The sequence below is a fragment of the Lissotriton vulgaris genome, chromosome 5, assembly GCF_964263255.1.
Source record: "Lissotriton vulgaris chromosome 5, aLisVul1.2, whole genome shotgun sequence".
Lineage (NCBI taxonomy): Eukaryota > Metazoa > Chordata > Amphibia > Caudata > Salamandridae > Lissotriton > Lissotriton vulgaris.
In genome coordinates, this window is record NC_141693.1 from 555,900,529 (window position 1) to 555,916,949 (window position 16,421).

A 16,421-nucleotide genomic window follows, 5' to 3' on the forward strand; every position below is an offset into this window, starting at 1 on the left:
TGTATATAAAATGAGGTCGCACCGATGTTCGGTGTGATACCTCTTACATTGCCGAAGGGTGCTGTTTGAGTGTACCACCACCCCATGGGGTCTTAATAAACTTGTTCTTTGCCTTTTACAGTTTCCGTGCCAACAGTTCTTGAGTGTGAGTGGGTTATCTCCGGAGCGTGTAGGCCTTGCGAACCCCGAAATACTTCAATGCAATTCCGCAGACTCTTCTGAGGGTGGTTTTCTCTAGAACATGTTAGCGGCGTGTAATCCTGCAAGTAAGACTATTTTAGCCTTCTTCTCTCCCCGGTGAAAAACTGCTGCACTAGAATCTGCTCAGGGTTGTATAATTGTTCAGGCATTGGCCTAAGAGTATTATTTCAGGCAGCTCTCTCCACTTTTAAATTAAAGACACTCTCCTGACTGGGGTTTGCACTCCCCTGTGTTAAAGGTGGTTTAAAACTTCCACCCCATTATTTAACAACAGCTAGACTTCTGATTGCCTTGCCAGATGGTCCAGTATGATTTATTTGATGAAGAACTGGAGCACTACCAAGAGGACCCCCTAGAGCAGGATCTTGTTTTTGCCCTAGATTCTAGTGTCCAAAAATCAGTGAATAAAGCCCTGACTAGGTTATTGAGGCCCTTCAGGCCTCAACTTCGAGGCTGCGCCCTGCAGCAAGGCTGGATCCTTTCTCTTTTTCTGTAGGAGGATAATGAGGTTCCCATTCCTAAACCCTGCAAAGGTAAGTCCAAGTCCTCTAGATGTCCCCATTTGGATGTGTTTGAGGAACTGTCTGACAGCTTGGTGGGAGATCCCGGTGGGAGCCCCCCTGTAAGGCTTTTTTCCACCCCTCTGGCCCCCTCCAAGATTGATTCCGTTGGGGACTCGGATACAACACAGTACAGTGATAGTACCCAAGAAGATGAACCTGTGCCAAGTAAGAAGAATTGCTTTGAGCATCTAAGTGATCCGCTGTTGACCTCTAAGTCCTTAAAAGTGTTGGATTTCAAACCCACTGACATTGTGCATGCCCGCTAAGCTAGTTGGGTTCCCCTTCAAGAGGTAGGGGATTACGACCAAGCCCACATTAGGCAGAGCTTCGAGAAGGAAGTCAGAGACAGACTTTGTTCAGAGTGCCCAAGACCAGACCTTCCTGGCAAGGTTACCATTGGTCATGTTTATAAAAAAAGTACTTTTAAGACCCCAAGAAAGGCTTAAACAGAGCTTGGCTCAATTCCACAACCAATTGCACGATATGTCAGGCCTCCTGACAAAAATCCTTGAGCTTGCCTTCCAAGCAAAGGAATCTTCTACCTCCATAATCCCAGATGTACATATTGGCTGGGCCCAGTGAGCCGTATGCCAGTTCGTGAACGTTAATTGTGCTATTTCAATGGAACACAAATGAGCTATTCTGATGCATATTGACCATAAATTGAACATGTTAACAACATCTGAGGCTGGTCCCTTGGCCCACGTCTCCTCTTTGGTGGCCCGTTTGTAAAATACCTGGCCAAGTTCGTGTCCACCTACAGTACTCTAGACAAGGGACAACTGTCCCTTAAGATTTTTTTCAGGCAGAAACTTTTAGGCAGGGCCAGGTGAATTATGGGGTGCATGTCAGGCCATGGATTTTATCAGAGGTCCGAGTGAGAGTATTCACCCCTTGGTCGAGAGGGATGGCAACATCTCAGAGGTGAAGTATGTCATCAAACTGGGCGGGATGAAGTCTCGTCTCCCGACGGAGATTACCAAAGAGTTTTGGCACGTTTGCATACGTCACTTATCAGTCTTGGCGGAGTATCTCCCAAATCCGAAGAACATGATAGCAGATTGGCATTCTCAATATCTCAGGGATTTCAGTGATTGGAGACTTCACCCGAAGATCTTATACTCTATCAATCCCCTGTGTTGTCTATGCAGTGTGAATCTGTTTGCCTCATTTCTCAATTTTCAGATCCCTGTCTTCAGTTTGTGCCCAAATCTGGAGGCACAAGTGACAGATGTGTTTCTTCAGGATTGATTTGTCTATGTGTGTTATGTATTCCATCCATTCCTAATGATCCCCAGGTTTCCTTCTCATGTGCAATGTCAGAAAGCGGAGATAATTCTTGTGACTCTGCTTACGAAAGCTCAGCCTTGGTTTCCTGTTATTCTAGAACTGCCTTGTGCCATTTCAGTGCTGATCCAGTTCTGTCAGAACCTATTTGTGGACCCAGTGGGCCTATCTCATACTTTGTTCTTCTTGGGCCACCTCCAACTAATTGCAATGAGGGATTCCAGGAGAGATGGAGTCTGCCAGGCATTTTGCAACATGCTGCTTTCTGCATCAAACAAGTTTGGTTTGTCACCCCCCCACATAAGTTATGCTTCAGTATGGAGGTGATGGTGTGGTTTATATAGTGAAATGGGGGCTGATACCATTGCGGTGGATGGCTGCTTGGTGATCAATTACTTATTTTCTTTGGTGCTCTCTGGGCTGGTTTACAGATCGGTTAATAATTTCAGTTCGGCAATCTCGACAGGACATCTCCCAGTTGGAGGGAAAACTGTTGCCGATTATCCAGAAGTACGTAAACTAATGCAGTGTATTAGGATGTCGAATCCCCCTCAAACTAGATATTCGATGTTATGGGATATGAATGTTGTCCTTAATTTCCTTGTCTGTTGGCCAGACAATAAATACCTTTCTAGCAAACAGCTGTCGGCTGTGCTTGATTTCCTGTAAAAGGGGTTTGGATGTCGAGCCCATGACCACTCTGGTAGAGTTTTATCATTTGAAGGAGTTTCTTTCTCCATTACGAGATTAACAAAGTCGAATTCCTGATTGGTCTCTTATCCGGGGTTTCCAGAAAACACAAAATTGTACATAGTTCAGTGTCTGAAAGCGTACGAAGTGTGTACTGGTGAGGTTAAATTAGATCCGATGGTCAACTTCTGATTGCGTTACAAAAACCTCATAAACCTGGAGTGGCGGCCACCATAGCCAGATGGATGTGTTGACTCTTAGTAGAGGCAGGTTTCGATACTTCTGTTTTTGGTGCTCACTCGGCTAGAGGTAGGATGGCGTCCAAATGTTTTGTCTTGGGTTCCTGTTTAGATGACTTTCTAAGAGCAGACGACTGGTCCTTGGAATCAACTTTCAAGACTTTTTATTATAAGCCTATTGTTGATGTTGCGTCAGTGGTAGTGGCACAGCTTTAAACGAGATTAATTAGAGCCTTTGTTCCTGATATAAAATAAAATATTTTCAAGCTTATGGGATAAGAATTTTCAATTGCATTGAAGGACATGAAGGCGAGGATTATCCCACCCAGGCTTGTTGTGACAGAAGCATGTTAAATTATTGTGTTTATACATACTGTACGATTACATGCTATGATTGCATTGTTTATAGAGATTTGTTGATGAATTTACACTAAGGGGAAAGAGTTTATGGATTATTATTATTTTCCTTTAGGAAACGAACAGAAGCACTCCTGAACCAGATCAATTTCAAGTGTTTCCTGGTTGACAACTTTACATAGGAGTGTTGGTTCAGTCCTTCCAGTGGGCGGATTTAAACTGGAATGCCATGGGGAGCAAACAAACAATGAATTTAGGCCCAGATCTCTGTACTGGGGTAAATGTTTGACATTGTTCAGCATTATGTCTATCAATTGTTCTTTCTGCTTCCAGTGAAGTGGCTGTTCGCTCTTCATGGAGAGATGTTCTTCCAGGACCACTTGCAGTGGATGTTCTTTGAGGAAGAAATTTGTTGGAATCTTTCATGGACTGTTGGACTGGGAGCGGTTAAAAAGCTTGATGTTTCTAAGATGTTGGGTTTTGGGTTACTTGACAAAGAAAGAGGATCTAAAATGTTGGTGACATCTAATATAGGGCTAATTTATTTAGAAAGGACAAGGGGACCCGATAATTGGCTAGGGACCACGGGTAACAGTTCTATTAAGAGGAACAATGGTTCTTAGCAGACTGAAGAATGAAAAACGAAAATACAATATAGGCCACAATAGGTTACTATATGAATCCACAGTCCAGCCGGACGAGGAGTTTTATTCAACAATACTTAAGAATATAGTCAGATAATTCTGAAACAACGGTTTCTATAATAGGGCACAAGCCTGTACCCTATATAGGAAAAGGAGTGTGTAGAACATTACAGATTAATCAAACAAAACATATAAGCATAAATACAGGCAAAAACTTTCAGCTGTAGTCACTCGCATGTATTATATTATGCAGCGAGTTTAACCAGAAATAGAAACCACACAGGTTAGGCACAATGGAAAACCGTGGTGCTATTTACAAGTGTCGACGTTTCGATCCCATCGCTCATTAATTCTCGGGATCATCATCAGGACCAAATAAATTACATTTACCTGATAAAAGTAATAAAATACGAAACAATTTTTGGCGCTTGTTGCAGCCAAGGAAAACGGCGCCGTAGCCGCCAGTTGGTTGCCGCTTTTAAGAACCAACCCAAGTGCGGCAGTCAGGTAGAAAACCTTGCGGTCGAGGGGATTTAATCTCCCGTATTATCCAGATAGTTATGAGCTCCCGGGGATCAGGATTGCTGGTCTCTGTGGCGACCTGCTCAATTTTTGATGTGGAGGGCTGGAAACAGCAACGGTGTGCTGTCAACGTCAATGGCAACAGCTCATAACTATCTGGATAATACGGGAGATTAAATCCCCTCGACCGCAAGGTTTTCTACCCGCCTGCCGCACTTGGGTTGGTTCTTAAAAGCGGCAACCATCTGGTGGCTACGGCGCCGTTTTCCTTGGCTGCAACAAGCGCCCAAAATTGTTTCGGGCTATTGTTACTTTTATCAGGCAAATGTAATTTATTTGGTCCTGATGATGATCCCGAGAATTAATGAGCGATGGGATCGAAACGTCGACACTTGTAAATAGCGCCACAGTTTTCCTGTAGCGATCGCCAATGCCGCGTAGCAGGGAGAAAAAGACTCCGTGTTGAGCGTCCTTTAAGGAAATACTACATGTCCCAGAAGGCCATGCGGCGCTGGAGATCGGGAAAATGGGAGGAATCTATTTAAGCTCCTCCCAGAGAACGGTACGGTGCTTGTCATTTCATTTCTGGGTACTCCATCGAGTCGGATGGTGTGTCCCGCCGGAGTTCGTTGCATCTAAGCTCATTACCGACGAAGAGCCTGCGAGGTCAGAGTTCTTGTGTCCTAGCTTCGCCGACGAAGAGCCAGCGTGGTCAGAGTTCCTGTGTCCTAGCTTCGCCGACGAAGAGCCTGCGAGGTCAGAGTTCCTGTGTCCTAGCTTTGCCGACGAAGAGCCCGCGTGGTCAGAGTTCCTGTGGGTCCATTCATACAAGCCGTATCCTGCACCTGTCCAGTTGTTTGACTATCGCAAGTATACCTGTGGAGTGCGGGCCCGCCTCCTTCGTTTTCTTTTGTTTCTCTGGTAACCTTTTGTCTCATATGTGCGGAGTGCGCATCCTTTTGGTTTTCATTTACTCTTGGGTTAAGTGGTCTAACTATTAGCAGTTCTAATTAGATTAGAACTTCTCAGTTACTTGGAACTATTCTTTTCCACAAGAAGCATTGTGGTCACTACGAGACATGTATATATAACGCCTCGCACGAGAAGCCCAACAGAACCAACTATTGGCAAACTGAGGTGTGCAGAGAAAGAAAAGTGTAGATAACTTCACAGTACTTTTGGCAAGACCCCCACAACCGTGTAACGTACATTATCTTGATTCATTCACGGCGCCAGGTGTGGAGAAGTCGGTGAGTCTAGTGGTAGAGGGGAAGGGAGTTCAGGCAATAGCAGCTTGTGGTACTTATCTTCTGCTCTCTGTCTTCTCCTCCCCTGCAGTATATCAATACCGGTGACTTCGTGGGTAAACCTCGACCAGAGATTAAAGGGAGCATCAGACACCCCATTGCCATTCCACCTAACGGCGCCCTTCGGTACATGCTCAGATAGTGGTGATAGTTCCATTGTTGGGGATTGTGCTGAGGGGAGTTAGGGGGACTATTGTCCTATCGTCTCTGCTGGCCATCGGAATCAGGTTAGTGGTGCGTGCGTGTTCTTGCGCTGCTTCCAATCCCGACATTTCCATTGTGCCTAACCTGTGTGGTTTCTATTTCTGGTTAAACTCACTGCATAATATAATACATACGAGTGACTACAGCTCAAAGTTTTTGCCTGTATTTATGTTTATATGTTTTGTTTGATTAATCTGTAATGTTCTACACATTCCTTTTCCTATATAGGGTACAGGCTTGTGCCCTATTATAGAAACCGTTGTTTCAGAATTATCTGACTATATTCTTAAGTATTGTTGAATAAAATTCCTCGTCCGGCTGGACTGTGGATTCATATAGTAACCTATTGTGGCCTATATTGTATTTTCGTTTTTCATTCTTCAGTCTGCTAAGGACCATTGTTCCTCTTAATAGATCTATTATAGGGCTAGCTTCAAAGTGTTCAAAGTGATTGGAGCATGTGATTGTGGATTTGTTATAAGGTTCATGGGAAATGTAGTTTTAAAGTTTCATGCTTGTACTGGCTGCTGATAAAAAATGTAGTAAATATAGAGAAGCATAATCCTCACCTCCATGTCCTTAATAGAATTGAAGAGTCTTATTACATAAGCTAGAATTTCTTTATTCTCAAGTTAACTTAGCCTGACATTAGGCCTTAACTGAAATCAGTTGCTTCACCTTGTCAGTATGCTGTTTTTTCTTCTTTGCAGTTGCAGCATTATGTTTCTCGTTAGTTAGTGAGTGGATTATTGCATCGCATACACAACTGATAGTGAGGCCTGGGAGGAGAAAGTTGGCAATGAGAGCGGAGCAGTGATAGTGAGAGAAGGCCTATTCACGGCGTACCAGGAGGATGCAACACCCAAGGCCAACAGATGCGCTTCTGATGGTGTGGAGATAGGAACTAAGGGAGTATGTCGACTTCCCTTGCATGTGGCTACCTGATTGTGTCTGAGTTGCAAGAATGAGATATGGATGTTCTGGAAACTGTTAGATGTATTATTAATTGGACTTTCCTAGTTATTTAAGCAGACTTCATCCTGACTTTGAGAGGAAATATATCTTTCTCTGCTTGGCTTCTCTGAGTGTAAAATGTCATGTTGAACACTCTTTTTCTTTTAGGAACTTCTACTGAAGTTCCACCTTATGCTGACACTTTGTATGCTCCCTTTTACAAATGACCGCAAACATTCTGACTTAGCCTATGTTTAGATTAGAAAGGAAAAACATCTTTATAGAACACTTGATCACATCAATCTGTTTCCTTTGATTGTAGCTGTTACTATTTTGTATCTCATCTTATTACGCCCTGATTTACTGGCACACTTTAGTCCACCATTATATATAGAGAGCAAAAATAAATTAAAAAAATACAACAATACAGTTTGGTGACCAATGTTCTAAAAAAAAAACCTTCATGGTTGAATTAATTGATTCTTGGTTTTCATTATGAAATCATATTGACATCACAGATTTTCAAATATCTGATGTTAGCCCCCTTACACTGCTTCAATTTGACTAATAAAGGTCTATATGACCAATGGGGAAATATATTGGATGATTTCACTAAGAGATTGAGGTTAAGATATCTGTGCTCTTTCAAGTAGTAGCAATCAGAAGGTTAGTCACTGAAAGGTAGAGAACTAAAATATCCATGGATAACATCGAGAGGTGCCCAAGCCCAGCCCAAGGCCTGAAGCCTAAGTCCCAGTTTGGAGTATAGTGGCGGTCCAGTGGTATGGAATGAGTTGCAAAAGCTAAGAAGAGTGAGTGTTAATAGGGTGCACATTGTAATGGTGTATGTCAGGTGTGGGTATTGTGTTGAGATTGCAGTGTGAGGGTTTTTTGATTTGTTGTATAGATGTAGATGCGCTTAGTGCAAAGCAGATGAAGTTATCGGACTTGTCACAGTCCAAAATCCCGGGATAGATCAGAGTTAATTTGCCTGCTAAGTTTAAAGGTGACAGTCGTGAGGTACAATCAATTGTACAATTGAACGAGGGAACTATAACTTCATTGTGAGAGTACTAATAGCGATTGGTGCTGGTGGATCCTGTTGTGGAAAGGAGAAGCTGCTTTAGTTAAAGTGATTTACCACTGGCTGAGATTTCATCTATGTGTGTGTGAGTAAGTTGAAAAGTGTTACTTTGCACTATTTTTTGTGTGATTGAATATTATAAGTTCTTTAGTGGAGCAGACAGATTTTTTGTTTATTGTGTTTGGTTAGAGTTGCAAGAAATTGTGTTAATGAAAATTGTAAAGGAAGGTGAATCTCTGCAAGGGGGAGAATTGCATCATATTATGCTGTGCTGGGATTGGTTATTGGTGTCAGTGCCACACTGATATTTGTTGTTATGTCATTGAGAGCAGAGCTGTGATAGGTCAGAATTGAAGGTGCCACGCTAAAATTGGCCACTAGGGTCGAATAATCGTGATCCGGGGTTGGGTAAGGATTGCTGTTGTTGAAATAACAGATACAACATGTCAATCAATCATGGCTCCTATAGCCCTACTACTCACCTGTGAGTGTCTCAAGGTGCTGAAGGGTGAGGCTGCTGATCCGTCGGGGCACTGGGGTTTAGTCGAAGAGCCAGGTCTTGAGATCCTTCCTAAATTGGGTCAGCTACCGGGCTTGCCTGAGGTGGAGAGGTGTTCCAGGTCTTGGCAGCGAGGTAGGAGAAGGATCTTCCTCCGGTTCTGGCCTTGTGGATCTGTGGGATGGAGGCTAGGGCCAGTTGGGTGGAGCGGAGTTGTCTGGTGGGTACGTGGAGTGTGAGGCGGTAGTTCAGATATGCTGTTCCTGCTTCATGGAGGGCTTTGTAGGCGTGTGTGAGGAGTTTGAAAGTGACTCTTTTGTTGACTGGGAGCCAGTGGAGTTTTTGCAGGTATTCGATGATGTGGCTGTGGCGGGGGATGTTGAGGACCAGTCTGGCTGTAGAGTTTTGAACATTCTGTAGTTTCCTTAGGCGTTTCTGAGTGACGCAGCGTAGAGTGCGATGCTGTAGTCGAGTCTGCTGCTGATGGACGTGTGGTTGACAGTCTTTCTGGATTTAGTGGGTGTTAGAATTGGGAGTCTCTTGTTATAGTTATAGAGACTTTTGTAGCGCGCTCTGTTACTAAGAAAATAGTATCCTGGCGCGAGGTGGGTGAGAAGCAGAGCAGAGTGAATCCGGTGAAAAGAAAGGGGTGAGACCCTATACAGTGATGTTAAAGAGATGGGTCTTCAGTCCCTTTTTAAACACAGTAATGGATGGGGCTGTTCTCAGATGAAGAGGAAGGGTGTTCCAGGCTCTCGCAGCTCTGACAGAGATGGATTGGCCACCAAGCCTGCTATATTTAAATTTTGGTACAGTCATTTGGTAGAGATTAGATGATCTGAGAGTACGATTGGGAACATATAAGGAAAATCTTTTCCTCAGATAGACTGGGCCAGTTTGATGGACAGCTCGATAAGCGAGGACAAGGATTTTAAATGAAATCCTATGAGCAACTGGGAGCCAGTGAAGGGTGCGGAGAGGTTGACGAACACTGGAACTTTTTGGAATGTTAAACAAGAGCCGTACAGCGGCATTTTGGATAACTTGGAGACGGTGGATCAGGTAGGCTGGTAGGCCACAGAAGAGGCCATTCGCGTAATCCAATTTGGATAGTATAAGAGCGCGAATGACAGTCTCCTTGGCCTCTCTCAGGAGGAGCGGGAAGAACCTGCGTAATGTTTTTAGTGTGGAGAAGCATATCCCCGTGAGTTTTTTTAAGTGATCCTCGAATCTGAGGTTATTGTTAAACCAGACTCCAAGGTTTTTTGCGGGGCCTCCGATGGATTTGGGGCATGGTAGATCGGCAGGCCAAAGAGAGTCGCCAAAGTTGTCTGGGAAAGAGCCATATAGCAGGATTTCGGATTTGCTTTCGTTACATTTTAGTTGGGTGAGGGCAAGCCATTGAAAGACAGATGATAGGCAGGATTGGGCTCCAGACGTATCCAGGTTGTTTTTAGGCCATGTGAACAGAAGTTGAGTGTCGTCGGCGTAGGCCATTATTTTTGCTCCCAGCTGTTCGGCGAGATAGATGAGCGGGTCAGATATATGTTAAAAAGCAGGGGGCTAAGGGTAGAGCCCTGAGGTACACCCGTTGCAAGTTTCTTGGGGGAGGAGGCAAAGGGCGGCATCCAGACTTGCTGAGATCTATTGTCTAGAAAAGACCTCAGCCAGTCAAGGGCGGAGCCTGTAATGCCTATGGCCGCTAGTCTGGTGAGGAGGAGGGAGTGAGGGACAGTATCGAAGGCGGCAGAGAGGTCTAATAAGATCAGAGCCGCTCTGCCACCTCCGTCCAGGCACTCCCGAATGGCCTCAGATATTTCCACCAGCGCCGTCTCCGTACTGAAGGCTGCTCTGAAGCCTGATTGCGCTGGATGAAGTGCCTGGGAATTTTCTACAAATTTGTCCAGCTGTGTGAAAGCGACCTTTTCGCATATTTTTGCTAAAGCCGGCAGCAGTGATATGGGCCGGAAGTTAGCGGGGACAGCGGGATCTAAACCATTTTTTTTAGGAGAGGGAGCAATTTAGCTTGCTTCCAGCAGGCCGGAACAGTAGCAGTGAGGAAAGAGCGGTTAATGATATGAGTTACCTCATTGCCGACTGTGTCTGCAAGACGCGCAAACACTCTGGCAGGACAGGGGTCAGAGGGGGATCCTGATTGTAGGGCAGCGAGGATGCTAACAATGTCTGTTTTTTCTACTGGGGTGAACTGGTCGAACCGTTCCTTAGGAACAGGCATCACGGGGGACGGAATGACCAGTGAGGGTGGAAAACTATTGCATACAGCGATTAAATCGTCCTGGATTTTGGTGATTTTATCAACAAAGAACACAGAGAGTTCTTCGCACCATTTCTCCGAGGAGGTAAGTACAGGTTGGGCAGCACAGGGTGAGGTAAATCTTTTTACAATAGCAAAGATTTCCCTGCTATTGTTATTGGCCTTAGTTATACGCCCTTCGTAGTATTGGCTTTTTGCAGATCTAATCGCTGCATAATATTTCTTTTGCGCCATCCTCAGGTTCTTTTTAGCCTCGGGGAGATAGGCTTGTCTCCATATCCGTTCAAGTTTTTTGCAACCTGATTTAAGATCACGGAGGGTGTGGGAGAACCAAGGTTTGGAAGGGGTAGAGCGCAGTCTGCAAACCCGACCAGTTTTTATTGATGCAGCAGTCCCACATTCAATCCATGAATTGAATGAACTAACGGCTGACTCAATTTCAAGAGGAAGAGTTGGGCGGGAGGTGTCTAGATGTTCAGACATAATCTCTACATTAATTTTTTGTTTGTGAGCAGCTGGGTCGTTGAACTTGGCCGGGCGGGTCAGGGTCCAGGTAAAACTAATCAGCATGTGGTCAGACCAGGTCACTATTTCGGGGTGGGTTAAGTTAATGTCAAAGTTGGTACAGACCAAGTCAAGGACGTGTCCTCCTGAGTGGGTGGGAGCCGTAACCCATTGTTTAAGCTGGGCCATGGCAAGAGCTTCGTTTAAGCGGGCCGTGTCAGGGAGGTCTAGATTATCCACATGGATATTAAAATCCCCCAGGAGAAGGTATCTGGAGTATCTCAAAGCCCGTGGGACAACTATATCCTCCAGTGTGCCCAGGAATTTACCTGCATGACCTGGTGGTCGGTAAACTAGAGTGCCCCCTAGAGGAAAATGCGCCCCAAGTGATAGTGAGAAATGAAGCATCTCGGCATCAGCTGGGGGGCCTTGGAGGTCAAGAGAAAGTGTCCATTGTTCTCTGAATATGGCTGCTATGCCACCACCTCTGCCTAATGGGCGATCGTTTCTAGCAATTTTAAAACCCCGTGGGATGGCAAATTCGACCGCAGGGCTGCATGTCTCATTTAGCCAGGTTTCAGTGACAAAGAGGAGATCGTACTGGTTGTCACTCAGTAATTCAAAGATGTCATCGGTGTGCTTGACCTATGATCTGGCGTTGATCAGGCCTGCACGGATGAGTGATGGGTCATCGGAGTGCTGAGTAGGACATGAAAGAATGGGCCGAAAGCGAAAGTTGCAGGCTTGACAAACCCGCGAGGGATCGTCAGCAGCCTCCCATGTGCTACTGCAAGGGCAGGAGTTTGCTCTAAGTGCCATTAGATACTCACGGGAGTAGCGAGTTCTGGTCCTGTGGGGTATAAGTGGGGCACCGACAGGGGGGCTGGCGCTGGCCGCGTCCGGGACACGGACGGGCACAGACGGGCCCTCCTTTGGCGCTCCTTCGGCTCGCAAACGGCGCGCCCGCTGCGTGTGGCCGCTGCGCGTCTTAAAGTGCATGACTATTTGTAGGCAAAACCCCACCCTCCGCTGGACCGCTAATTCGGGTCCCGCAGGGTCCGGCCCACACTCAAGATGGCGGGCGACCTAGCCCTCCACAACAATCGGCACTTGGAGCCGCGGTGGAACAGGGCACAGGAGGACCTAATTAATGCAGTGCTAGTAGCGGTAAGTTTTCAAATACACACAGTAATAACACAGTAAGTTTTAAAATCAATTAAAAGTGTTAAAAAGCGTCAGCGTAAATGCATCAGTGGGAAACAGGTAGGAGCAGAGGAGAGCCCTCGCAATCTGCTCGCCTTCTCAAGCGATGTAGTGAGGTGCTGCCACCGCCTCAGAACAAACGCACAGCCCCTCGAGCAACAGATCTATTTGTAGGCAAAACCCCACCCTCCGCTGGACCGCTAACTCGGGTCCCGCAGGGTCCGGCCCACACTCAAGATGGCGGCCGTCCTAGCCCTCCACAACAATCGGCACCTGCCTCAGGTAGGTACTTGTGACAAATGGGGACCCTCTCCTGTAGTCAGGGTAAGGGGGTACACTCCTAAAATAACCCCTGCTCACCCCCTTGGTAGCTTGGCACGAGCAGACAGGCATATCCCAGAGGCAGAGTGTAAAACATTTGTGAACACATACAGTAACCAAGGGACAACACTACAAATGGACACCACACAGGTTATATATTTATAAAAATAAGTATCTTTTATATAGATTTACCACGAGACCAAAAACTATAAGAATAATCCACAATACAATTAGAAATCAAGAGTTCTTGTTAAAAAGGCTTAAATAAAAGTTCTGTGCGAGTCGGTAACCCTGTCCAGCTACAGCGTTGCTGAAATAACACAGAGTCTAACAAATCCAGCGGACCACGTTGGTCCGGGCCCACTCAAATGTCGACAGTACCTTTACTTGAGGCATTCGTTGCGGTGCAGAAAAGAAAGCATTGCAGGACGCGTTGTTCCTCGATGCGGTGCAGGCTGTGGCCCATTGATTGAGTTGGTGGGTCCAAGGCATATGTTGCAGGGCGAGACTGTGCTTCGTTGCGGTGCTTGCATCTTGCGGTGTAGCGACAGAGCCGGAGTTCGTGAGCTGGCATCGATCAGTCCGGACAGCGGTACGCATCGTGTGGTGCATTGCGAAGCGTGCGAGGCGGTGCCCAACTCCGATGCGTTCATCGGACTCGAAGACAGCAGCAGTGACCGCGTCAGTCAGACCAGTATGAGTCGTGTAGCGAGGCGTTGTACGTAGCGGTGTCCACAGGTTACGGTGCAGGCAACGACTCAGTGACGGCGTCAGGACGGAGTAGATGAGCTCAGAGCTTAAGCTGCAAGATGCACGCGCTGTTCGATGGGGTACCTACAGGACACCAGGCCGGTCGTGAGTGTCGGTCACAGCTCCCTGCCTCTGTAGCCACTGAAACAGCGTTTCCAGCAGCAATCCACAAAAGGCTGGTGGAGTCTACTGGTCCTGAGACTTCTGTCAGGGGGCAAGCTCTCTTCCAAGCCCTTGGAGAGCCTTCACAAGTCGAATAAAGTGTACACAAAGTCCTTTCTCCTTTTTTTGGCAGTCAGTCAACCACTGCAGGCCAATCCCCCAAGCAGCACTTCAGCTTAGGGATAGTCTCTCCTCAGTTTCTTCAGGTTTCTCTCCTCAGCAAAGGTTTTGTCTTGTAGTCCAAAAGTGATCATATTTCTTGGGATCAGGGTCCCAATATTTATACCCCCAAATCCTTTGTCCTCTGAAGGCAGAGGGGCCTTTACCCAGTCCAAACCAGTTCTGGAGCACTCTCTTTAAATGACTCCTTTCCTTTCACAGTGCAGAGTAGAAACATCAGACGCCCCACAGGAGGTCGAGCCAGCATTGTGGAGGGAAAACACAGCCCTGGAGCACTTTGTTGACATGATTCTTTCTCTTCTTTCACTGTGCAGGGCAGAGACATTCGACGCACCACTGGGGGTGGAGCCAGCACTGTGGGGGGCAGACACTGGCCTACTCAGGTCCCAGGTGCAACTCCTCCCTCCCATCTAGATGCTGAGATCTCTATTCACCACTGGGTGGACTCACCCTGTCTCCTGGAATCCCCCAGCCCTGTCACTCAAACTCCCAACAAGGAATACGCAACCTAGCATTGGCAAGTTTGGATAGTTAGACAAGAAAAAACCTACTCTCTAAAAGTGTATTTTCAAACACAGAATGTTAAAACCAACTTCACTAAAAGATGTATTTTATCAGTCTAAGTTAAGTTATGCTAAACTTGAATTTCCACTGTATTCCTCGAGTCAGTTAGGATTATAAAATGCAATAATCTAACTGCCCATTCTGGCCTATGGAGAATAGGTAGCCTTGCAATAGTGAAAAAGGAAAATGGCTGTAATTCACTATTAGGACATGCCACATACACCAGGGTATGTCTTACCTTATACTTACAATGCACCCTGCCCTTGGGCCTACCATAGGTGTGTCTGATATGAAGAAAAGGGAAGGTTTAGGCAAGTGGGCTCATGTGCTCAGTCGACATGGCAGTACCAGACTGCACACAGGATCTGCAATGGCAGGCCTTAGACACATTTTACAAGGCTGCTTCTCTGGGTGGCACAACCAGTGCTGCAAGCCTACCAGCAGCATTTGGATTTACAAGCCCTGGGCACACTCAGTGCACTGTGCTAGGGTCTGACAAGTAAATCGAATCAGCCAATCATGGAATCACAAATTAATACATTAATTTACAATAGGGATAGCATATGCACTTTAGCACTGATCAGCAGTGGTAAAGTGCCCAGAGTCATAAAATAGCCAACAACAGGTCAGAAAAAATATAGGAGGAAGGCAAAAAGTTCAGGGATGACCCTGCAAAAAGGTCCAACAGTGGGGATCCATCTGACGGTCTTTTGCAGCAGACAAAGCATGATGAGGAGACCGTTTTGATCTGGCGGTTCTTTGTAAGTTAGGAGTCAAGTATGATTCTGTGGTTTTGTGTGTTGTCCTGGGGTGTGGGGGGTATTCCTAATGCGGTGGGCCATCAGGAGACATCCCAAGTGAAGGGGGTGGGTACCAGGATGAGGACTTCAGTCTTGTCCGAGATGAGTTTCAGGGAGCTGTCTCTCATCCTGGTGGCGATGGCCTTCATACCATTGTGAAAGTTGTCCCTGGCAGCTGTGAGTTCACTGGTGAGGGAGAGGATCAGCTGGGTGTCGTCGGTATAGGAGACGATGTTGTGTCTGTAGTTCCTGACGATGGCTACGAGTGGGGCCTTGTAGACGTTGAAGATGGTGAGACTCAGGTTTGAGCCCTGGGGCCCTCCTCCGCTGATCTCTGTGGGTTCTGAGAGGAACAGTGGTAGTCTGACTCGCTGTGTTCAACCGGTGAGGAAGGAGTGGATTCAATCCAGTGCATTGTCGTGATGCCATCATCATGGAGTCTTGTGCTTATGGTGGAGTGGGAGATGGTGTTGAAGGCAGCTGAGAGGTCTAGGAGGGATCGGATGTCGTCGGTGGTGGCTAGGAGGGTGGCCTCAATGCTGTGGTTGCTTCGGAAGCCGGATTAGGAGATGTTCAGGATGTGGTTGACTTCTATGAATTTGGAGAGTTGAGTGTTGATGGCCTTCTCGATGACCTTGGCTAGAAAGGGGAGCAGGGAGATGGGTCTGAAGTTCTTGAGGTCTGTTGGTCGGCAGAGGACTTCTTCAGCAGGGAATTGATCTCGGCGTGGTTCCAGTCATTGGGGAAGGGGGCAGTCTCAATGGAGCAGTTGATGGTGCAGCAGGGGCGAAGGAGGTGACAGTTATATGGAAAATGTGCTGCAGGCAGGGGTCTGAGGGGGGCCCAGAGTGGATGCTCTTCTTGGTGTGTGGTCCGTGGGGAGTTGGATCCAGTTGAGCAGGATCTGTTGGGGGTGGCGTCGTTGGGTGCGAAGCTGGTGGGCGTGGTGGGAGATGTTGGGTGTCAAAGCTGTCGTAGATCAGCTTGATCTTGTGGTGGAAAAAGGTGCTGAGTTTGTTGCAGAGGTCGTATGTGGTCTCGCTGTTGGGTTCGGCAAACTCCTTGACGCTGTCTAAGAGTTCTTTGCTGTTGTGTTTGTTGGCATTGATTC

General features: G+C 46.6%; 1 protein-coding gene across 1 annotated transcript in view; it reads left to right on the plus strand.

Moving 5' to 3' along the window:
- Nucleotides 1–499: 499 nt before the first annotated feature.
- The window catches only part of LOC147711242 (uncharacterized), a 38,866-nt gene continuing 22,944 nt past the window's right edge, over nt 500–16,421 (plus strand). The window contains exons 1-2 of the mRNA XM_086919436.1: nt 500–601; nt 698–929. Coding sequence (XP_086775562.1) covers nt 500–601; nt 698–929 — 334 coding nt within the window. The remainder of the gene's footprint in view (nt 602–697; nt 930–16,421) is intronic.